This window comes from Epinephelus lanceolatus, chromosome 15, assembly GCF_041903045.1.
Source record: "Epinephelus lanceolatus isolate andai-2023 chromosome 15, ASM4190304v1, whole genome shotgun sequence".
NCBI lineage: Eukaryota > Metazoa > Chordata > Actinopteri > Perciformes > Serranidae > Epinephelus > Epinephelus lanceolatus.
The window spans coordinates 40,497,377-40,522,355 of NC_135748.1; the positions used below are offsets into that span (position 1 = coordinate 40,497,377).

General features: G+C 43.1%; 1 protein-coding gene across 1 annotated transcript in view; it reads right to left on the minus strand.

Annotated features, from left to right (window-relative positions):
* Window positions 1–24,979, minus strand: part of prkd1 (protein kinase D1) — a 77,754-nt gene that overhangs the window by 17,909 nt on the left and 34,866 nt on the right. Inside the window, exons 3-13 of the mRNA XM_078175357.1 lie at window positions 14,312–14,443; window positions 14,020–14,189; window positions 12,846–12,869; window positions 12,306–12,513; window positions 12,038–12,115; window positions 11,649–11,850; window positions 11,432–11,555; window positions 10,029–10,106; window positions 9,705–9,872; window positions 9,320–9,431; window positions 5,671–5,723 (exon numbers count right to left, since the gene is read on the minus strand). Coding sequence (XP_078031483.1) covers window positions 5,671–5,723; window positions 9,320–9,431; window positions 9,705–9,872; window positions 10,029–10,106; window positions 11,432–11,555; window positions 11,649–11,850; window positions 12,038–12,115; window positions 12,306–12,513; window positions 12,846–12,869; window positions 14,020–14,189; window positions 14,312–14,443 — 1,349 coding nt within the window. The remainder of the gene's footprint in view (window positions 1–5,670; window positions 5,724–9,319; window positions 9,432–9,704; window positions 9,873–10,028; window positions 10,107–11,431; window positions 11,556–11,648; window positions 11,851–12,037; window positions 12,116–12,305; window positions 12,514–12,845; window positions 12,870–14,019; window positions 14,190–14,311; window positions 14,444–24,979) is intronic.

Sequence of the window (24,979 nt, forward strand, 5' to 3'; positions counted from 1 at the left end):
CAATTAAACAAGATTATAGGACAATTAGGAGCCGCGGTCTGTGCAAAACAAGGAAACAGTTTGATGTGTTCAACACCATTTTGAGACACAGAACTTCATGTATTTGCAGTTCTTCTCAGGGTTGACGTGACCAGAGGTGGAAGAAGATCATTTACTTAAGTAGAAGTAGTGTTATCACAGTGTGGGAATACTCAGTTACAAGCAAAAGTCCTGCATCTGATTGATGCAACACCCCGAATCACTAAGCTTTACAGTCTATGCTACACTCACGCAATAACAAGTAATAAATGTATTCTATCTAGCATCTTTCACCTTTCAAAGACCCCAAAAGAATCAAACTAAAGAACAAGCACTAGACAATTTAGGGTGGGACAAAGGCCACTGTGAAAAGATGGGTCTTAAGGTGACTTTTAAATGTTTCTAAAGAGACTCCCGAACGTAAACCTGATGGAAGAGAGTTCCATAGCGAGAGCCATGACTACTAGGGATGCACTGATCTGATATCTGGATCAAATATCAGCCCCGATATCATCAAAATAGATGGATCGGGTATCGGAAAAAGCATTCTTGGAACCCATCAGCTGTATTCGGCGTCTGACTTCCGGCATGTTTTGACATTCCCGTTTGATTTAGGCAGAGGAGGCGGATTTCCGTTTCCCACTTCTGTTTATATATAAGTAAATATGCTGAACCATTGCGATGGATTCAGGGTTTGCAGTGACGCCAATTATGTTCCACCTCGTTAGTTCACCGCACGGAGCGTTTAACCTGGCAACAACTGCAGCCGGCTCAAACGTGATTGATTCTTCCACTCTTCTTCCGGAGACAAGATCTGTGGGGTTTGCCTACGGAAAATGCAACCTATACCTGAGGTGATCCTTTCCCATTAAATCTATTGCGACGCGAGCTACGTCATACGTCATGGAGCGAAGGAGAGAATCTGCTGTGTGGAGGTATTTCACACTATTTCAACTGCTGTTGCACAATTGTTTATTTTTGTTAAAAATAAATAGTTCATCATTGCATTAATCTGTTGCATCTTGTTTCATTTTAAATTAGGAAAGAACTGTGTAGTCATCAGTGCCTGATGCCTCTAATCTTTTCTGTTCTACATGTAAAGGTATATAGCTTCTTAGCTCAACCATGGTATCGGTTCTGTATCAGGTATTGGCTGATACCCAAAGCCACAGCATCGGGATTGGGACTGAAACTGAAAAAGCTGGATCGGTGCATCTCTAACAACTACAAAGGCACGATCACCTTTTGTTTTCAGTCTGTAGCGGTGGACAGCCAGTAGGTCCGAGTCAGAAGACCAAAGAGACTAACTGATGATAAAACATGTATTCAGGTGCCTGACCATGGAGGGCTCTTTACGTAAGAACGAGTGCCTTAAAATGAATCCTGAACCTGATGGGAAGCCAGTGTGAAGAAACTAAAATGGGAGTGATGTGGGTTGACCCATTGGACCTGGTTAACAGCCGAGCAGCGGCATTCTGGATTATTTGAAGACGATTCAGAGAAGATTTGTTGAGACGAGTAGAAAGAGAATTACAGTAGTCTAGACGGGGTGACACAAAAGCATGGATAATCATCTGCAGCTCAGGTCGAGACACAACAGACCTGAGCTTTGCAGTATTTCTTAGCTGAATAAAACAAGTTTGGGTCATTGATTTAATGTAGTGATCAAAATGCATGATCAAAAATATCACCAAGATTCCTAAGTTGCTATGCTGCATTTTTATGTTGGAGGGAAAGTTATGCATGTTCCTCAGTAAATCAGGGAGGGTCAGTGGAAAGTATTTGTAGCTCCAGGGAGGTCAAGATAAATCAAAAAGTCAAAAAAGTGGCATACGAGTAAAGTACAATCACCTGTAAACAGTACCAGATACAGTACTTGAGTAAATGTACTCAGTTACTTTCCAGCCCTGGAAATGCACCTAAAGCCCCGAGCTGTTAAAAGTTGTGAAAGCTGTGAAGTTCCTTTGATGGAAAGCGGCTCTAACTGAAGTGGAGGGAGGCGAGGCCGTGTGACACAAAGTGGGTTCAACAAAAAAGTGAATAGCATCAATTCATCACCTGGTGGAGGAGTTCTCAGAAAAGCTTTTTGTGCAGGAGAGCCCACTGAGTGTAACTACACAGCGTCAGTGATCTGCCACAGCTTTGACACCAAAACTGCTAAATATTTTCTCCTTGTCTGCAATCACGTCTCCCTTTTCTCCCCCGTTAGCTGACAGCCTAATATCACACCTCAGGCAAAGAGGACAGAAATACAATATTATAAACCTCCTCCCCCTTCCCCGAGCCTCGCTGCCTAATTACCATCCGTCGCCATGGAAACCGTTTGGCTGAGTGAGTAATCACAGTAATCTCCATTTGAGGTGCTTGAAGACGTGCTCACCTTGGAGACGGCGAAGGTGCACGCACTGCATGGAAATGGGACTGGATGTTCTCTGCCGTTACATTTGCATGAATAGAGCTTGGTGTAAATCTGTATGATGTGAACGTACGGGAGCGCCCTGATGCACCCTGACCTGCTCGGGGAAGCTCTGTGACACGCTCTCCGGGTCTTCAAATGCAAATGAATGAGGAGGGAGAGAAAGCAGGAGAGGATCAGATGGAGGAGATGAACAGGATGCAGTTTGTGGTCAGGGAAGACAAAAGTCCTTTTCACACTAGAGCTGTGATCAGGCCCAGAAAATCAGGCCTGACCCCACATGAACACACACAATTTGTATGTTATAAATTATTTTTTAAATATTACAACATTTATTACAAGAAAAGGGCTGAAATGTTTCCTTGCTCAAGTTCTCCTTCGTCTCTTCCTTTCCACCAGGTTCAGAAGCAGGCTGCGCCCCTCAATGCGTCTCATGCACATGGCGGTCCACTACGATGCAGCACACAAATGATGACAACCTGTCTTTGCTGCATTTTACACACCTCCCCTACTGCTGTGGAGGCAGACGCAAACGCTAGCAATCACGCCACCTTCAAGACGCAACCTCCAGGCTTGAGAAATAAAGCCAATGCAGAAGTGCCGAAAACTGCAGTTCCCTGAACGGCCACTTGGGGCTGACTCCAAAACCAAGTCAATCCCCATACAGCTCCATGTTAAAATGCCAAGCACTTAAAACAGTTTTGGTCTCTACAACTTATTTCAACATTCAAAGTGGAGATAAATTTTTTATATTTACATATGATTAAAGCCCAAAGTTATGCCTATTTAAGGGCGGGCGGGTTGAGCAACAAGCTGTCTGTGAGGTGTCGCTACAGTCTACGACTGTGTCTGAAATCACTCACTATTCACTAAATAGTGAATTCACCATTTTGTAGTGCTGTCCAAATGTATAGTAGGAATTATTATAGTCTATATAATGGACTCGAAGTATCACACAATGCACCGTGAAAAGTAGTGTACAACTGAAGGTCACTAACCAAGCAATATATCCCATCATGCACTGCACCAAAGGAAGGGATTGACTATATGGGACGGACAGAGATGGACGAGAGGAAAGAAGGCAACTCCATTACAACCTGCTGTACATGTTTAATTTAACAAAGAGATTAAAATAAATTGGAAAATTATCTTCTCTAGAAACACAAGCTAATGTTAGCGAGCTGGGTCGCTACTAGCTCCGATTTGTGCCGTAATGTCATAAATCATAATATTATATATTACATTTATAAGTTATTACATGACTGACTGGTAAAAAACAAACTTAAGCCCTATTCGGACGGGATTAGTTTTACATAGGGACGTGGGGTAAAGTAATAATTACCAGAGATTTTAGTCCCATCCGAATGTGCCATGTCAGTAATCATTACCGCACAAAGTCAGTAAAGATTACCGCAACTTTTACCTTCTGTAAAAGGGTCCCGGACAATTACCTCAGATAATACTAATCCTGTGCGAATAGACCAGCAGTAAATATGTGTGTTAGGGCTGTCAAAAAAAAAAAAATCGAAGTTAGAAATATATTCGAATATATATATTTTTTTATAAGTTCGAACCTAAATTTGATAATTCGAATATCATTAATAATTAATTAATACTATCAATAATGTTGTATATCACGGCGAATCCCGTTCGGGCGGAGATGGCTCGCGCACAAGCCGGGCCAGACAGGGACGCAGCGATGGAGGGAGAGGCGCTCGGAGGAGCCCGTTGCGCCAACACCACCCACTGCGCTGTCCGCGATGTGTGACCTGGGCTGGCCAGAAAACTTGGATTGGACTCCATGAAAAACTGGATCAGAGTTCTGGATCGGCATTTTTCCATGCAGTCCGATCCGATGCAGATGCACGTTTTTTGCTAATATCGGCGGCCGATACCGATCCAAATATTGGATCGGGACATCCCTAGTAGGATAGTTTGCAATCATGCTGCTCTCTCCTCTTGTCTGTCTGCCAGTGTAACCTTACTAATATGTTCTTCCGTGGACCAAACCAGTCTTCGTCCTGCGTCCTTGCAAGCGTTACAGGCTGATGTGGTCTTGCCTGTTTTTTCAAGCATCCCAAAGCAATGTGATCTAATGGGCTACATACAACAGCAAAGAGAAACATGAGCCTGAAGTGCGATGTGTTCACAGTGCACAGGTTAAGCGAACCGCACCGCAGACTTGAAGCAATATCAGGAGGTGGTCTGAGTTCGGTTTGCTTCAAAGGGGTCTGAGTTCTCTTGGAGTGTTCACATATGTGCAAAAACAGACGATCACACAAACTTATTACGACCCTTACTGAAAGATCTGTACCTCCTCCATCTTTGCATTAGCTTAAACTCATGTGTGAACAGCCGCTAATTAGAGCAGCTCTCCAGAGCCATGACTCGCCAGGAAGAATCTTTTTGGTCATTGCCTTTATAATGACGGGGTCATTTAGCTCGGGATATTTCTTGACCTCAACAATGAGTCTCTCTCATAATGAAGTCTTTGTCACCCACAAGACACAGCAACAGCTACAGAGTTCTCTTTAAACATCCTTGGTGAGGAGAGGAGTCGAGCTGCCACAGGAGCAGAGAACAAGAGCTGCTATGGGAGCTGGTTTGTACATGCAGAGAGCGCGTGAGGGAACAATGCAAGTAATGTTGGGGCTGTACATTAAAAATAATAATTTTGGATGCAGGCCGTTCGCTACCGGTGTGTTTTGGCCTTTATGATCAAGTGGGACTTATCATTCAGCACACCTGGGTCAGAGTAGGAGGGATGATTGAGAATGTTTGGTGCATCTGGAGTTTTCTTATTTTATCTCTTATCAGAAAATTAGAATTAAATTAGACAATTTGAAAATATAAAAGAACTTTAAGACAATGTTGCTACATGAGGCCAAATGTCTCGTCATGCATCTCATGCTCTTTTGAAATAAGAGCATTAGGAGTGCTTGTGATACAGTTCATTTTCTTGCCGATACTTCTGTATTTTTATATACTGTAAGTGGAATTTTGAATGCAGGGAACACTTGTAGTGGAGTATTTTTATACTATGGTACTGGTGCGTCTTCCACCACTGCAGGTTACAGGGAGGTACATCCTATGCCTGACATGTGTGATACGCATCAGCAGCTAATTTTAGGTACATATGTGTCAAATCCTCGTGCCCAGAGATGTGTATACACCGTATACCTGCGTATACACACCACTACACCTGTGTGTGTTTGTGTTTGTGTGTGTTTTCTTACCACGTTCTCCTGGATCTGGCAGTTGGAGACAGAAATACTGACAGAGATTTCCTCTGTTGATAAGACACAAACATGCTCAGAGTCAAAACTGCAGGCAAACGACCAGAGTGAATCATCTTTAAAGGAGGGATTAAAAACACAGGTAATCACTGATGTTCAGAATTTAACTCCAAATGATGAGTATCTTATTTTGGATTTAAAACAATAGTTAAAAAATAATTACACATCATTGTTAAAAACAGTTCTAGGTGCACATTTTGTCACCAGAAGCTTCTGTTAAAGTATAAATGCAGTGTGTGAACTCTGCATATTGATAATAAACGTTATGAATCTGACGCCTGCAGCCTTTTGGCGGTTAACACACAGTATTATTTTGGTGAACTCTTCCCCACAGGTGAACACACAGAGTCAGAGAAGGCACTGAGACCAACAGTGAAGCGTTAGTCATGATCACTTTGACGTCAGAGGAGGTCTGAAATATCTCTGATGGGTTTTGTGTGGGTGTCGACGGCCCTGAGGGATCTGAGAGTCTGCAGGAGAATTCAGCCTCAACGTGAACATTAATACCTGAGCTGGAAACGTGTCCTTTCACAGGCGGGATAATAACGCGAGAATGACATTTACATTCGTCCAATTTTATTCTCAGAGAGATTCTCTGCTGTACTGAAGGCTGGAGCAAAAGAAAGGCATGTCCTGTGTTCATATTAAAGACAGAACAGTGACTTTAACTTCTGAACATCAAGTATTCGTCTTTTATGTCCCTTAAATACCAAAAACGTGTGTTATTCCATAATGTCTGACAATATAATGATGTGTTTATTATGTGTCATGATGTTCCAGCTCTCTACTGCAGCTTCATATTTCTACAGAGTAAAACATTCAAATCAAAGACTCCATGATTTTGATGATTGGATGTTCACATTTCAGATGTCTTTGTCTTTTATTTTATACACATTCCCAAGCCAAAAAAAAAAAAAAATCCAATACATGTTTTGTATAATAAAAAACAGAGAGGATGTGGAGGAGGTTCTTCCCTCAGGCCGTGCTGGTCCTGAACCAGTGACTACAGACTCATACATAATTCATCATGGATAATTTTGATCATCCTCACTCCAATATTTATAGATTATTATGTACTGGTTTAAATGTCATACTGATTATATATATAGTCTTATTGTTCATTTTTAGTTCATTTTATATTTTTTTTAACCTTATTTCATCTATTTGTTGGATTCATTTTTATTGTATTTGTTATGTTTCTTTTGGAGCTTGGCATCTAAGAATTTAACTATTGGTTTTACAGTCTAAGATTAAATGTATGTCAATAACTAGATTTGATTTAAAACTTTGGGATCTTTAGAAGAATCTAAGATGAAGTTATGTGTTTGGCTGTATGACTTTTAACTGGCTAAAGAGAAATAGAAATGCTTACAGGTCCAGTGTGTTGGCTTTAGGGGGATAAATTGGCAGAAATGGAAAGTAACATAATTAGTATGTTTTCTTTAGTGTATTATCACCTGAAAATAAGAATCATTGTGTTTTGTTACCTTAAAATGAGTGATTTATATCTACACAGGGAGCAGGTCTTTGTTTATGGAGATTGCCATGTTGCGCCGTCATGTTTCCACAGTTGCCCAGAACAGACAAACCAAACACTGGATCTTGATAGGGCCATTCGGGTTTTGCATTTTGTATTTTTGTGTTTTCACATCAGCCAACTCTTTAAAAAGCCCAACTGCAATGAGCAGCACCAGAGTTACACTAATTTATAATGTCAGACTGCTTTATCCGGTGTTTCCAGTGGTTTAAATCGCCTCGAGTTCATCTGGATCTTATGTTATTGGGGAAAAACGGTGATAACACATTAGCATGTGTTGGACTAGCTGCCTTTTCCCGCCCAGAAAATGTGGATTTAGAGGAAGAGAAAAAAAATCCCACTATTTATGACGGCTTCTCTGAGTATGCCCTCTATTTAGATCTTTATATTTTTGTATATTGTTATGATTATTATTGCATATTGTATTTTTGGCTTGAGCCCATGTTTTGAATCACATTTCAGATGTGTGGATATATCATGTACTGTGCTCGCTTTCGGATGGGTGTTATGACATATTTTACACTTATATATGTTTATACATGACTTAGGTGACTTCAGACTTGACTCCAGACTCTCTGACCTGTGGACACCTTTGTGTGTGTCTGGATGTATTGCTCTTTTCATTTAAGGTAATCAACACATCAGATCTGTGTCATGTAATCACTGCAGCTGCTTGTCATGTGACCGTAATTGCAACATGTGATCAGCTATATTTAAGATGGCTTCTCACAGTATTTGTTTGTCTGACGAAGAGCACACAGCTCGAAACGTACGTCACGGTGCAATAAATTATATTTTTTTCTGCAAAGAGTCCTTTCTTCGATTTAGAGGAAGAGACCTCTGTAAATAATTCAGCTCCCAACAAAAACTCCTTAACAATGAACATCAAAAGAATTCTGGCTGAGAAAAGTTTTAGCTGGTTGCAATCTGCAATTCACTAGATGCCACCAAATCCCCCTAAATCTTGCACACTTCACCTTTAAAACTCTATGGTAGAAAAGATACAGCTACACAAACATTTCCAAAATGCTGATGCAGTTTTGAAAGCAGTAAAGACGGCTCAGGTCGTATGGATTAACAGCTATATAGAGCTGGGTGTCGTCTGCATAGCGATTAACATCAATGTTGTCTTTGTACCATGCAAAGACTGAAAAGTAGTACTTCCAGAATCAAGCCCTGTGGCACTCCTTAGGGATTTTCATTTTAAACTAGATGTACAGAGGCCCTGAGAGGCAAGATGAATTGTTTTCTTCTTTATGCAGGCAATGTTAAACCGTAAAAAAGTTGGTATTGTCTCCCTTACGCTTAGTAAGCACATAGTAAGTGAGGGAGAGATCTATGTAGGAGATGTTATTACCTACACAGTAGAGAAACTTTTAGGCTCAGTTAGGCTGTTTTCAGAATAAGAAAGTCATTCTCATTGTGAGAAGGCAGAATGAAGCGCTTAGTGTACTTTATAAAGGTAATTGAACGTTTAAGCCAAATACAGCATAAGCAAAAGGTTTTACCTTTTCAGTTAGGTAACGACAAATGTCCTCTGTAAACATAATGGACCTGTTTAGTGGTGTCGGCAGGATTCTATTTCATATCACGCACAATAACCGCCCACCCGCAAGGTCTAGGTTGCCACATGCTCCCATATATGCAGTCTATTCAGTGAGTGAGTGAGCAAGGAAGAGAAAGAGGGATTGATTCATGATTTTTTACACTAACGTTATATAGCGCCATGAAACTCTGATTAGCCGTTGCACACATTTAACAGTTACTGAGATCAACAAAGCAGGTCAGGTCAAGGCAGTTTGCTATCGACCGATGATACAAAATCAAGTGTCAGAGTTTACCAAAATTTGAATTTGATGCAATTTAACCTAAAAGTAAGTGTATTTGATGTGAACTTTATGATCACTCGGTGTCACTGAGCTCTTATCTCAAAAATGACAGGACATAACCTTTTAAAAACAATGTAACCACACAAAGAACCAAGACAAACACTACTAATAATACAAATGTTTATAGGTTTTAGACTGTATGTGAGCTGTGATGTTGTCTTACTGTGTCCGCTGCGATGGGAGCTGTGGGAAATTCCTGTAGAGACGGCCGGCATCAGAGCATGCTGGATAGCCATCTCCCACATCCGAGCCACATCCTGCCCCACGCCGCTGACCTGAAACCAGTCAGTAAAACAAGTCATCCGTATTTATCTGCAATATATATGTAATATTAACATTTATATTTATTTTTTGAAGGTGGGGGAAGACTGGCCTATGGCACCATATTTGCTAGGGCCGCCACTGACATTCTGATTATAATATGGGTGTACCTTTACTGACTTCTACTTGTAATAAGGTACTTCTACCAACACTGGACATGGACGGTCGTCAGAAGTAGAATGAGCTGTTGTTGCTTTACTACATGACATAAACACCACATTATTCACCAGGATGCTGCTGCCGGTCACAGATGATTCAGCTCTCTGCAGGTGCTCTCCCACGTAGTAAACCAGAGACGCTGTGGCGATCTCGAAGCAGTGAGGATTGGCTCCATCAGGAAGCAGAGAGAGGGTCTGAGCTGGTTCCAGAGATAAGATCTCTGACAGAGGGATTTCCTGCACACAGACGATGGACAGAGGATGAAGAAACAACTCATTTAACTCTTTACAAAACCTGCTGCTCAGAGTGCTGATATGATGATGAGTAAAAACTCCAAAAACACTGGAATAAGACGTCCGTGATGAAGCAGGCGGTGTCAGAGCTCATCTTACCTTGTAGTATTTACTTCCGGTGTCGTTCTGAAACAGCGTAATGCATTTACTGTCCAGCCGCCAGTAATGTCTCTTCCTCTGAAACACAGAGGTGGAGAGATGTTAGATGAGACAGCAGAAGAGAGATGAAAGGAGTGAGATTAAAAAGCAGAAAGACAAAAGTCCAAAGGAGGAGAACACAGAGAAACTCAATAGAATAACATTCGACTTCTTTCAACTTCCGCATAGCTGAAAGAAGCAGAGCAGCAACACCTCCTCTGACTGAAAACCTTTGTTGGAAAAACTTTCCGATTAAAGTGTGTCTCAATTCTGGAGAGAGGTGTGCAAAAATTTTCGCATCACTTTTCTGTCTATGACTGGTGCTAATTATTCATCCTCTATCCATCCATTTTCAACTGCTCATCCCAGGCCAGGTTGCGGGGGCAGCAGGCTGAGCAGTACTCCAGGCGTCCCTCTCCCCAGCAACGCTTTCCAGCTCCTCCTGGAGGACCCCGAGGTGTTCCCAGGCCAGATGAGATATATAATCCCTCTAGTATGTTCTGGGTCTGTCCTGGGGTCTCCTACCAGTGGGACTTGCCCAGAACATCTCCAACAGGAGGCACCCAGGAGGATCCTGATCAGAAGCCTGAATCACCTCACCTGACCCCTTTAAGGAGCAGCTCTACTCCGAGCTCCCTCTGGATGTCAGAGCTCCTCCCCCTATCTCTAAGGCTGAGCCCAGACACCCCACAGAGGAAACTCATTTCAGCCATTTTGACCTCAGTCTTTCGGTCACTACCCAGAGCTCATGACCACAGGTGAGGGTTGGGATGTAGATGGACCAGTGAATTGAAAGCTTTGCCTTCTGGCTCAGCTCTCCCTCCTCACCAGGACGGTCTGGCGCAGCGCCCGCAACACTGCAGACGCCGCACCAAACTGTAGATCCATCTCATGCTCCATTTTATTGTCAATCATGAACAAGACCCCCAGATACTTGAACTCCCTTGCTTGAGGCAGTAACTCTCTCCCAACCCAGAGGAGGCTGTTATCCACCAGAGAGCCATGACCTCAGATTTGGAAGTGCTGACTCATCCTGACTGCAACACACTCAGCTGCAACCTGCCCCGGTGCATGCTGGGGGTCAGACTATAAAATGAAAGGATGTTTTGCTGCCTCTCACAGCAGCTGGAGTCTGAGAAAAAATAACTTCATTCACTGGGCCGACTGCCGGCAACTTTTAAAGTGGAACGTTTACTTGTAATGTTACTCAATGTATGAGTTGATGACGTGAATCCATCAGCACACTTTCAATTTCACTGTGACAACTTTGACCATCACTTTAGTTTTTATATGAGTAGGCAAGTTAGATAAACGGGTAAGTCGACAGATGGAAAGGTCGACAGAGAGACAGACAGGTGCAGTACCAGAGTGTCCTTGCTGGTGTAGTGGACCATCCAGCCCTCCTTCATCACGTTGCTGCTCTTCCTCTTTGTGTGTTTGACGGATTGAACGACTCGCATCAGAGGGATGTTGTTACTGGTGGTCGGGCTGTAAGGGGGGCGGGACAATGATCAATCTCACATCTGTGTGTGTTTGTGTTTCTGAGTGTCTGTGTGTGTTTGTATGTGCGTGTTTCTGTACCTGATGGCCCGGTTGGATTCATCCAGGTCGGGGTCGTGCAGGTCGCAGAGGTCGCTCGGCCCCGCCTCCAGCAGGAGACCCCCTTCTGATGTCAGCGCCTCGTCCATGTCATCCAACAGGCCGCCACCTCTGTCGACATCATGGTCATCAAGGCAACCCTCCACCATGACGACGTCTGACTCTGCCCCAGGGCTCAAGAGCTCTGTGAAACAAACACACATCTGGAACTGTTTGTTTTGCTGTCAGTGTGAGGACCGAATGTTTTATACTGCACTGTGAGGACATTAAGACTTTGATGTTGTATTAACATTGAAATCAGGTTCATAATAAGGTTTGCATGTGTGTGTGTGTGTGTGTGTGTGTGTGTGTGTGTGTGCACTGAAACATGCCTCCATTTTTGGAAACTTCTCCCAGGCAGTTGTTTGGCACTTTAGGAGCACATCGTTTGTGACAGTTAAATTTACAATCTGAGGGAGAAACGAAGAAGAAGAGCAGCCGTTATGTCAAAACAGATCACAGTCCCACATCTGACACCGTGTTGGCCAAAACACCCATTCATTCACCAGGTAAACACCACTTCCATTGCCAACACGCGCACGCTTGTATGTGATGATGTAGGCTGTAAAACGTTGTATAGTTTAATAAAAAACAGTTCACCTTTACACTGCAGGCCCTGTCTGAAGAGGCCTTTCAGCAGCTTTTTGCAGTGCTGGCAGACAGTGGGCCGGGTGTACGAGTGGATCAGGAAGGTGTGAGGAACTTTAACCTTCGACAGCAGGATCTTGTCCAGTTCGATGGGACGGCCGACATACGACTGGGAGCTGGAGCGCCGCTCTCGACAGAAGTAATCTAACTGGTTCTTCTGCTGTTAGGAGAGACAAAGATCAGGAGACCAGAGTGGAGTCATGACCAAAAAATATAGATTCACAGGAGTAGATTCATTTAAAAGTGACTTATTTTGGATGCTTAGAAAATGTTTCAGACAATGGTTGGTTACTTGATAAAACAGCAGGTAAACAAACAGTGGTAAAAATTTTCAGGTTCACATCTGTTCTGAGGGACTCAGATGTAAAAAAGAAAATCTTCCTTTTTTTCCTAAGTTTATGCTAAAAACAACAATAATCAAATCGACTGATATTGGAAATAAAGTGTCATACAATTCAAAGTATTATTATGGACAAAACTAGTGGGACTTACCTCCATGCTGGGACTGACTGGAGACTGGAAAACAAAAGAAAGAAAGATAGTTAGAGCGAGGTCTGAATATTCTGATGAAAGAAACTAAATGCAAAGTATCTTCCATCCTCCGAACAACCGAAACAGTGCCACGATCCAAGGTTTTGTTGTAGTTTATTTCCTGTTTTGCTCGGAAAGGCTCCCCATCAGTGCATTCCAATATCCAAACTACTATGCTATACAATATGGCAGAGAAAGATTTAGTGTGTCTCAATACACAGTATGTCAAATACAGTGCGTCCCTGAGTTCATTCCTGTGTTCCTCATACCACCGTGGTTCAGTTTAGTTTTGGTGCTTCTTTTGTACTTTGAGAACATCTGCTATGATCTTCAGTTTCTTTGCCTGTCTGATTTTAGATGTATTTCACCACCTGCATTAAAGCTCACTTTTTGTTGAACCCACCTGCCTACCTGATGTTCTGCATGTGGGTCCTCTATGAACTGATATCCTATCAAGCACAGACTTCAGAAAACTCTAGAATTTTTGTGTTTGAACAAAAGATGCATCATGCATGATGTATTAATCATCACCGACAACTGATGCATCATCAAGTACATGAACCTGCTAGCTTGGTAGCATGAATAAAATCTGCAATTTGCAGATTTCAGTGCAGATGAGATGTCAGGTTTTGGTTCTTTAAACAAGACTAGTCTTCCAAAAAAATACAACAACAGTGACATGTTTCAAGCTGTTCTCATGAACTGTTCGTACATTTGTTTTTTTTTTACAAAAACTAAGGCACCAAAATTTGTACATAACCCAAGTAATGATGAGCAAAGTAATTCGTGCATAACCCAGTTATCTTTTTAAGGCTGTGATCATGTGACCAATCCATGATGGGAGTAAAGAAGGAAGCCTGAGCGGTCCAAGGAGGCAGGTTAGGGAGGTGGATGGGTCACAAAACATGGAACTTTCCTTTGAAGACTGGTGTTCAGATCCATGTTAACTTTGAGTCATGTTAAGATATGTCCTCGCCATGTCTGCTTTCCTAAATCTAACATCCATAAGCTTATGTTAATTACGTAACTTTACATTCAGGGCGTTACGTCATTTGTGGGCCACAATGTGGTAGATACCATATGAACTATTGTACAAGGTTGCACTGCATGTTTAGGATGTATATTATCCACTGACCAGTAAAGCATCGTCGGTGTAGTGGGGCGGTGAGGGCTCAGCAGAGAGGGGGCGGCCCAGGTTTACCAGCCCCCCTGTCAGAGAGACGTTAGACGAGCGACGCCTCCTCACTCCGCTGCAGTTATTGGGGATCTTAAAGGCACAGCGCTTGTGATAGTTCAGACCACAGCCTGGACAGGAAGTAAGACAACGGTAAATTTATTAACCACTGACTAATTTGTTGAACACCTACATGGACAGAAATGTGAAAACTAATGGACAAGAACAGAAAATTACATCAGTAAGTCCGCACCTTCACATTTGAGTCCCTGACGTACGAGTCCCCACAGCATCTCTCCACAGTGGTCGCAGAAGGCCGGAGCTCGGTACGAGTGGACGAACAGACAGTGTGGACGGATCTGGAAGTCCTCCACTGTGGCTGAAGCTGCAGAAAAACAAAAGATGTGGAGGACATGTCAGCAATGATGACAGACCAGGGAAATCTTCTCTAAAATACAACACAAGAAGACTGGAATAGTAGACTTCACTCCCCCATCCTCCACTCCCAAGTGGCACCAGAAAACCAGTTCCTTCTCTTAGGTCGGTCCTCAGGAGACTCTGAATAAACCCAGTATTCCATGAGAGTTTAAGTTGAGATGTGAGCACCGAAAGGAGTTGAAGAATGTTGAAGTAAAGGCTTTAAGAGGATATGAAACATCAGTTAAAATGTACAAACTCAGTACGTTTATATCAGTGGCGATTGCTCTAAGACTGCAAGGGAAGCTCAGCTTCCCCTAAAATGTCAAAAAATAAGTGGTCAAATATGTACTGTTGTGTTTACATTTCATTGACTATATATGCGCTAGAACACATTCAACTTTTGTTCAGAATCAGCTACTTATCACAGGTCACTGATGCGACTTTCTTCTCATTCATTCCCGTAGCGTCACAGTGCATTAAACAGTGTTGAAGCTCAGCGTCCAAAGACTTCAATGGGGAAGCGTAGAGTGGGTTGTTCCACTGCAGCCAAACTAGACAGTCATTGGATAAATGCTCGGTTGTGTCCCGCCCATCGGACACTCAGCGTCTCTGGGGGTCTATGGGGCAGTGGGCTGGCCTCGGCTGGCCTGGACGCTGGGCTTCTGCATGATGATTGGATGATCTGTCTGAGGCTGAATCCCTTTTTGATTGACAACGAAATGAGCGAATCAGCGATCTTGAAATATAAACCACCACAGGAGCATTTTTCAAGTTTCATTCCATTGTTCCGAGTTGATCTGGAGACTCTTCCAATCCTCTTAGTGACTTTTTCTTTGTTAAAAACGACTAGCGACAAATATAGCATCTTTTTCGCCACTGGTTTATATGCACAGTTAAGTTGAGCTACGGTTACAGCATGAATAAGCCATTTAATTGGACTTAATTGGGCAGGCAGGGGACACGGTTGACGAGGCAGAGGGTTGAGAACCAGACGAGCAGGCGGATGAAGCAGAGCGACTGATGACAAAGAAGCAGGAAGAAGACCAGGGCCAGGCAGAGGATTCAGAACCAGGTAGGCGACAGGGGACGAGCAGGAGGTAAATAGAGACCAGGCGAGGGATCGAGAAGCCAACAGGTGGGTGAACAGAGAATGCACACATGAACACATGCGGCATCTCACCATCAGTCTCTGAGCTGCAGCTGACACAAGGTTAGCAGATGGGAACTCTCACACTGTGGCATCAACGAAAGGCAACACAACACAGGGACAGAAGGCTGGTGTGTTTACCAGAAGCCGGATGAGGAAGGCCGGTCAGAGGTAGGAAGAATCGGCAACGGGAGATCAGGCGGGTAAAGAATGGTGTAAAGTCTTGCATGAAGGTAAAGTGGGCGGAAACAATTGCTGAATGCAACTGAAGTACTATAAAACATTTCAGCCGTAAAAGGAATATCAGCCACTTTACGAGCTGATTAATTAGTCGCTCTGATCAACCAGTCCATCAGAGACACCAGAGGAATGAAGGCCCATTTCACACATGTTGACTCACCAAGAAACAAAATGTTTGTTTTGAGATTCATGTGTGAACATTCACTGAAATCAATCTTCCATAAAAGACTTTTTCAGCATTAAAAACAATCCAAACCAGAAGTTAGCAGCAGAACAACAGTCCAGTATTCTGCTCTCTCTAATGGGGAGCGAACAAACCGCTCTGTGACTCAGTGGCAACATGTATTATTCTGAAGTGATTTCTTTTTTGAAATCGTCTCTCAGAGTCGAGCAGCTGCTGAACCGGGGTGACTGGGCCGCTGGCCATAACAGCCATCTGAGCTCAAACATCCTCCAGCTGTTTTCACAAAAACTCAGTTGGGCACTCTGGCAGCACGACGGACTCCCGCTGACGAACCCACAACACCACAGAGGGAAGCAACCGGCCTGCAGCAGCCATTAAAAAGTTAACCCAAACTTCTCAGGTTTACTTGTGAGTTTAGAAATCTGCACAAACTGTCAGAGTAAAGACTGAGCAGCTCGGGGACAGGTGAGCAGGAAACATCTGGTTGAGGTAAGAACACTCACTGTGTGATGGTTTAATGAGCTGTGCAGCAGTTTGGATCAACACTCTCCTGAGCTTCATGAGCATCTGTTTTACTGTGCACGCTTTCAAATTGCAGTTTGATGACAGCTGACAGTTTATCATCATTTAAGTTTGACGCAGAGTGACAGGTTTTAGAAGCAAAATGCAGCATTTAGTTTTGGTGTGAGTTCAGGGCTCATCAGCTGGACACTGGGTACGTTTATATGTTCACAAATATTCCACTACTATTCTAAATATGACAGTATTCTGTTTTAATATTCCAGATTAGGCCTTTTTCTGAATTCATCATTTTCGGATTCAGACTTTTTTATTGGCATTCTCTTGTTAACAGAGCCTACTTCCATCATATTTACGAGTGTACATTGTGCAAAAAAAAAATTGAAAATGGCTGCTCTCAGTTCACAGAACATGTTTTCATTGCCCTTACTGAGGGTATGTTGGGAGTTTGGCAAACAAGCATTCATGTATGCAGTTCAAAATATGTGGAATCTTCTACAGAAGGATTTGCACTGAAATGCACTGCTGCAAGATTTTTGTACACAACCATTTATATGCCAGTGTCAGGGTGTATCTGAGCTGGTCTTTGTAATCATGTGTAGTTGCTCCTATTTTTTGTTTTTATTCTTTTTTTTCCTCCATTTTTATGGTTCACTTATAGAGTGCCGAAGTCACGCCCCTTCCAGTGAAGCTCATGGGACCTTAGATCGGAAAAAATATGAATGGCAGTGAATGGGGAGAGCAATATTATCTTTTGTTCCCGTTTGAGTTGTGACATGAAATCTAAATATGTCGTTAATGAATTTAAAACATAACTTTTAAGGTCAAGAAAGTCATACTTTGTGGTAAAACTGTTGAGATATAAGCTTTTTTAATTAGAAAGACTCAAGAGTACACAGGAGGAGGTCGTGTATGTGATGTCATAGCTTTCGCTCGCTTCCTGCAGCTTGGCCTCCCCGCTGAAATTCCACTGTTTTATGATTAATCGATTTATGATTGAAGATGTCTGTGTGTTTTGTGCCAGGTTGCAGTCACTCCAAGCTGCAGGAAGTGAGCAAAAGCTATGACGCCACATACGCGACCGCCTCCTGTGTAGTTTTTCTAATTACGTTTTTTTCAAAAGCTTATATCTCAACAGTTTTACCACAAAGTATGACTTTCTTGACCTTAAAATGTATGTTTTAAATTCATTAACGACATATTTGGATTTCATGTCACAACTCAAATGGGACCAAAAGATAATATTGCTCTCCCCATTCACTGCCATTGATATTTTTTCCAATCTAAGGTCCCATGAGCTTCACCGGAAGGGGCGTGACTTCGGCACTCTATAACAGGGGTCTGTAACCTGTGGCTCCAGAGCCGCATGTGGCTCTTCAGCCCCTCTCCTGTGGCTTTGACAGACAAATTATATGGAAATGAAAATCCATTTTTATTATTATTTTTTTCTTGACATTTTAATTTTCATTTATTGTTGTAGGCCTAAAACGATTCTTACATTCTTCACCTGTAAAAATGCATAGCCTATACACTGATTTAAGGAAATATTTTAAAATCTCTTGAACTAAAATGTGCGTCATATGTCTCTGGCCTGGCGCCTTTTCATCTAAAAACATCACTAGAGATGGCTACATTAGTGTTGAGTCTTCCTAGCTGAGCTAGCTGTGGATTCAAAATCCAGAAAGGTTAAAGTCTCAGGGGAAAATAGAGTTTCAACAGGAGTGGACAAATTTGTTTGCTTCCATCAGCAAACTATAAGTACCAAATAATCAAAAATAGCCCACTGCAGAGTAGCCACCTTGTGCTAAACATATTCATATAACAGATCCATTAGTAATGTTGATTGGCTAAATTCAACTTAAAACCTTAACCTTTACTATCAGGCTCAAATAGGTTTTGCAGCTCCAGACAGATTTTATTTTTATTTATACATTAATATACTTTCTGGCTTTTTTATGTAGTAATCTCACTAGTTTTAGAGCTGTATATTTTCATTTTGTATTTTTGTTCCATGTTGTCTGTCTGTAACTTTATGTTGCTGCCTGTCTCGGACACTATTGGGAAAGATATCTTTAATCTCAAAAGTTAAGTTAAAATAAATAAAAAAATATGCTAGTATTATTCAAGTTTTAATAGCATTATTTGGACCTGTATACAGCGCATTCAGAATCTGCGTCTCAGTTGTTTGTTTTTTTTTACGGCAGTTTGCGACACATGGCCTCTTGTCTGTACGATCAGCTCAGTACGTTGTCATGGATACATTGTACACAAACCAGCTCGCCAACATTTTGAAGGCTGGTGTAGAGATGCATGCCCAAAACAAAAAGCCTACATTTCTGGTCGGAAGGAGAAGCTACTCCTTAACATTATGAAAGAATTGGATACCATCAGGTTTTTGGATGCACAAATATCACAACACCAACATTTTCAAGAAGGTGGTTGAAGGAATGAAAGAGTGAGGCTGTGCTCACACGATCCAACAAGTCTGCCACTGGTGGAAAAAAATCCTACTAAAAAGCAGTTCCATATTCTGACATGATAAACGACATGTTAGGAGACGTTAATCAGAGTATGCACGGCTGCATGTAAACAGGAATATTAGTGCAATATTCATTTCCATCAGCCATGTAAACAGCTTAATAGGAATGTTGTCTTTTTCATTATAAGGGCAAACACTGGGGTCAGTAGTTGAATTGGTAGATGCCTTCATTTTTGTACTGATCTTCAAATGTATACTACTTTTCATATCTGATTTCTAAAACATGTTTATTCATAAAAACCTTTGTAAATGTGACGAGAAGCCAAATTTCACTAATGTGGTTTAAAGGCCCCGCAGGCTGCACAGTGGACCTGCACAGGTGTTTACACTGATTGTGCCTGATTAAAATTCTTCAGAGGTGGGTGTGTAAAGACTTCAGTGTTTCATTAACATTTCTCCTCACATGCTGTTGCACCTGTGAGGAAACAGAAACACTTGGACCTTTGTCTCCCTTAAGACTCATTTATTCTCCCTTTATGTATGTTAATAGATGCGTCCGTTTCAAATATTGTGAACGTCACTGTCCTCATACTTCCATGCTTCCCTTATGATGGCACAGATACAGCCAATGAGAAGAAGACTCAAAAGTTTCACACAACAAACGAGGTGACAGTGGAGGAGGTCGTAATATTTTACCTTTAAATGGAGACGGTGTTGGTCTTTGAGGCCACTCTCCTCCGGTTTTACTTCCCTACCTCAAAATATGCCACACTGCATCCATGATCTCTGGTGGTACTCCTCCATTCTGTCTTCAACCGTACGTAATACAACGTATTACAAGGAGCTGTAAAGTCCCTATAGGGCCAGTGAAAGTGGTGGTGGATGGGTCAAACAAACCCTGGACTTTCACCTGGGATCCCAATGTTCGCTTCCAGTTTGAATGTAGAGCCAAACCATGATGTTTTTTTCTAAACCTAACCACTTGCTTTTGTTGACGTCCTGGTGTTGGTGGCTGTATCCCGGAACATCAACAGCAGACACAGGAGAACACCTATCACGTAATATGGAGACATGAAAGGCCACAGACAAAGCAGCGGTATGTGACGACTTGGGGACATGTTTAAATGCCCTAAAACAGGCTGCCACACAGACCTGGTAAACCCAAACATGTAAGGGAGGGTGAACTGGGAATGTCTGGCTGAGGTCCCTGTCCTTGGGGACTTCAACTCCCATCCAGCGGATCCTAGGGGAGGCTGGGGACGTGGAATCCAAGTGGTCCATGTTCATAGCCTCTCAATGTGGAGGCGGCTGCTAGGAGCTGTGGACACAAGGCTGTCGGTGCTTGTCAGGGCAGCAACCTACGAAGTAGGAGGCCTTTTAGTTCTGGCTGGTCCAGGGGTCTCCTGAAGCAGCACACAGCTACCGATTGGCCAGAGGGCTGCAGCCATGGCGGTGGCTGAAGCAAAAACTCAGGTGTGGGAGAAGTTTGGGGAGGCTATGGAGAAGGAAATATTGTCGAGCAGTGGAGGGAGCACTTTGAGGAACTCCTGAATTCCATCCCATCCTCCATGGAGAAAGCAGAGCCTGCGGATTGGCAAACCAGGTGATGGTTCCCATTTTCAAAAAATGGGACTGGAGGGTGTGCTCCAATTATCAGGGTATCACACTGCTCAGTCTCCCAGGTAAAGTTTACACCAGGGTGCTGGAAAGGAGGCTCTGACTGATGTGGATTCCATCCTGGTCTTGGAACAGTGGACCAGCTCTTTGCCCTTGCGAGGCTGCTGAAGAGGTTGTTTGCCCATCCAGGCTACATGGGATTTGTGGACTTGGAGAAAGACTTACGACCATGTCCCCCAGGGGGTCTTGTGGTGGGTACTGCAGAAACACAGGATACCAGGGTTGCTGCTATGAGCCATCTGGACCTTGTATAACCAAAATGACAGTGTCCACATACTTGGCATAAAGTCAAACACCTTCTCATTGGGTGCTGGCCTCCACCAGGTCCGTCCTTTGCCTCTGATTCTGTTCAAGCGGCTGATATGAGTTTCCTCTGTGGGGTGGCTGGGCTCAGCCTTAGAGATAGGTTGAGGAGCTTAGACATCCAGAGGGAGCTCAGAGTAGAGCTGCTGCTCCTTCACGCCGAAAAGGGTCAGTTGAGGTGGTTCGACATCTGATCAGGATCCTCCTGGGCGCGTCCCGTTGAAGGTGTTTCAGGCACATCCCACTGATAGGAGGCCCCGGGGCAGACCCAGAACACACTGGAGGGATTATATATCTCATCTGGCCTGGGAATGTATTGGGGTCCCCCAGGAGGAGCTGGAAAGCGCTGCTGGGACGAGGAACATCTGGGGTGCTTTGCTTGGCCTGCTGCCCCCGCCACCTTGGATAAGTGGATGATAATGGATAGTTGGATGGATGTATGGGACCGGTATCAAGGTTCACACTGCTCAGCCTCCCTGGGAAAGTTTACTCCAGGGTGCGGGAAAGGAGGCTCCGACCAATTGTTGAGCCATGGATTCAGGAGGAGCAACACGGATTCCATTCTTGTTGTGGAACAGTGGACCAGCTCTGTAAAAACAGCTGCTCACTGTGGCTTTTATCAAACAAACAGGATGAAATAGTGCATTTGGGGACTATTTTCAGCAGCAGATTAATCCACATTTGATGCTCTGGTGAGTATTTGTGTCAGCAACGTGAGGCAAAATAAACTACAGTGTGTGTTCATGGTAATGAAGGAACATGTCACCCAGGGACACAGTGATGTGTTTCTAATAACAGTGGAGGAAGCAGTGATACCAGGCTGCAGAAACACACACGACTTGTTGGTCGATTTGCTCACTGTTGGTTTGAGTCTGAAATATTTTGAAAAGATAAAACCAGAGTTAGAGCTGCAGAGACAGAGAGGAGAGGGGAGGGAGATAAACACAACAACAGAGACAAAGAGTAATGAATGGGTTGTTAGCGGGTATTTTGTAAATGTTTTGGAGGTATGAGAGGCTCTTAGCGGGCGCAGATGGACCGAGTGTTTGTTTGGTTGGCCAGCAGGCTTGGCAAGGCATGATGGGTAGTTTGGGATGTCGTTTTCGCTCCCTTTCTCTCTGTCTCTGCATGTATTTCTGAAATCCCTCTCTCCTTTTCCTTTTTCCTACACACACACACACACACACATACACACTCGCCCTGTGCTGTGGTCCTCCAGTAGAATACGGCTCTGATTAGACATTCTGCTACAGGAAATTACCTCCATTTATTCAAATTATTGTTTATGCCTTTTGTTTGGAGGGCCAACATACGTTTGGAAGTCTGAACAAGCTCCCAAACTGTTATTATATGCTTCAGAAAATGACTTGTGTGTGTGTGTGTGTGTGTGTGTGTGTGTGTGTGAGGGTTTCCTAGGTAGTCCTTGTCTGAATATAAATACGGTGTTTATGTGTGTGTTCTCTGTGGTGGAATTAAATGCGTTAAGGAGCGCTCGCTGCTGGCTTGTTAACCCACAACCAGAAAACAAACACTGCGGGTGGAGAAACTGTAAACCAGCAGTGGTGCAACAGCAGGATGTGGTGCGTTAATAATTACATCCATGTTTTGGCTGTTAAGCTCGATAACTTTGCGCAACAGCAGATTAAACTTTAATGATCAGAAATCAGTCTTTATAAAGACGCACAGTAAATATTTACTGATGTTATTATAACTATTGTTCAACAACAAGAGCACGCTTCTCTCTCCCACTAATGCAAATCACCTTTCATTCATTCATTTATTTTCCATAACCACTTATCCTGTTGGGGGTTATAGGGGGGCTGGAGCCTACCCCAGGTTGCATTGGGTGAACGGCAAGGTACACCCTGAAGAGGTCACTAGACTATCACAGGGCTGACACACCAAGACAGACAACCATTTAACCTAGCCTGCATGTCTTTGGACTGTGGGAGGAAGTCGGAGCACCCCGAGAAAACCCACGCTGACACAGGAGAACATGCAGACTCCACACAGAAGGGCTTCCCCACCCTGGGGTTCAAACCAGGAACCCTCTTGCTTTAAGGCGACAATGCTAACCACTGCACCAGCTGCCAATTCAATTTACCTACAACTCGCTAATTCAGCCACCTCTGCCTTATAGGTGTGTCTAACCCTTTCTCCTCAATTCGTCTCAGTTCTCACAACCATCCCCCCAAACCGTGTTCTTCTTCTCTCTTCCTTTTCAGCAGGACAGCAAAGGGGCTCAGCCGTGAGTACCATCACCTCACAACAAGGTGGTCCTTGATATCCGCAGTTTTGTAAACAGTAGATTCCCTCAATTCCCTAACGTACCCACGGATTCTCCATTGGACATGTTCATTAAACCAGCAACTGCCCTTAAGGGAATGATGTCATACTTCTACACTCATATCCATTCTCTGCGCCTTGATTCTTTAAATTCAATTAAAGCACTTTGGGAAACGGACCTGGGACAGGAGATTGCCGAGGAACTCTGGGAGGAGGCCCTTGACAGAGTCCATAAATCCTCTATCTGTGCAAAACACGGATTAATCCAGTGCAAAATGATTCACCGCGCCCACTTCACAAAGTTTCCAAGATCTACAAGGACATGGACCCAACTTGTGACAGGTGTCGCCAGGTACTAGCAAGCCACGTGCACATGTTTTGATCCTGACCTGCCTTACACTCCTATTGGAGAGACATTTTTACATCCTTATCAAAGGTTACTTATAAATTAACAGAACCAAATGCAATAATTGCTTTGTTTGGTGTATCTCCACCGACAATTTCACTCTCCTCCTCCAATTCCTCCTTCACACACGTTATGGATAAGAGAAATCCTTAATTTTGTGAGACTAGAAAAGATCAGATACGTTTTGAAGGGCTCCCTTAGGAAATTCTGTAAGATATGGGACACCTTTTTAGTTTATATTTGTGAGCTGGACTTCCCGGTTATTCCCCAGTGACCCATTAGGTGCCCCAGTAATGTTAAAGCTGTGACATGACAGACCAACAGCTACTATTCTATGTTTTATTATTTTATTTTATATTGTTATCATTATTCGTATATCTTTATTACAGCCCTTTAAGTTTGTTTTTGTTTTTTGTTTTTTTTCTTTCTCTGTCTATAGTCCTCCTTGTCTTAGGTTTTGTTCTTTTGTTCTGTAGATACTGTAATATTTGTCCTGTCTTAGTTCTTTTGAGATCTTTCACTGTTCTCATCTTGTTTATTTCTCGAACTGTTGCTCTATCAATATTCAGTTCATTAATGACACTGTGATATTTATCTGTTCTATTTGAAAATTCCAATAAAGAGATTGTGGAAAAAAAAAAAAAGATGGTCCTTGATGTGAACCCGGGGGTGAATATGCAGCATGGAGCTCATCAAGATGTGTCCCCGACCCTGAGTCTCCACCCCTGGGTTCAAAAATGCTCCGGCCTCACCTCAACTCCATCCCACGAATTCAACTTCCTTTTGTTCCTCTCCTCAACCCTAACCCCCAACCTTCAGGTCCCCTTTATTCCCTTGCAAACGATCTCTTTTTATCCCTACCCTCGACCCCTATCGTCCCATTGAACTCGACCCTCTCCCCATCATCCCTGACCCTCCAGTCATCCAATAAAAACACTTTTATACCGTACGTATGGTGTGGTCTTTGTTAGTGAATCAGCTAATAGATTGAATCACATGTTTGTTTACAATAACTTCGGGGTAGAAAACCCCCAGGTCCAAACATAACAAGTGCTGCCTTAATGGGTTTGTTTTTAGACACCTAAAAATATCCCTATCCGTTTCGGTGTACTTCGAACCTTTTCCGAACATGAACTGAAGCCATTATCTCAAATACACCAGACTCCATTGACAAAAACATTTTAAGAACATGGGAGTTCTCAGGGGCTTGTTCACGAGTGAGGATGGAATGGAGCGTGAGATGGATCAGCGGTTTGGCGC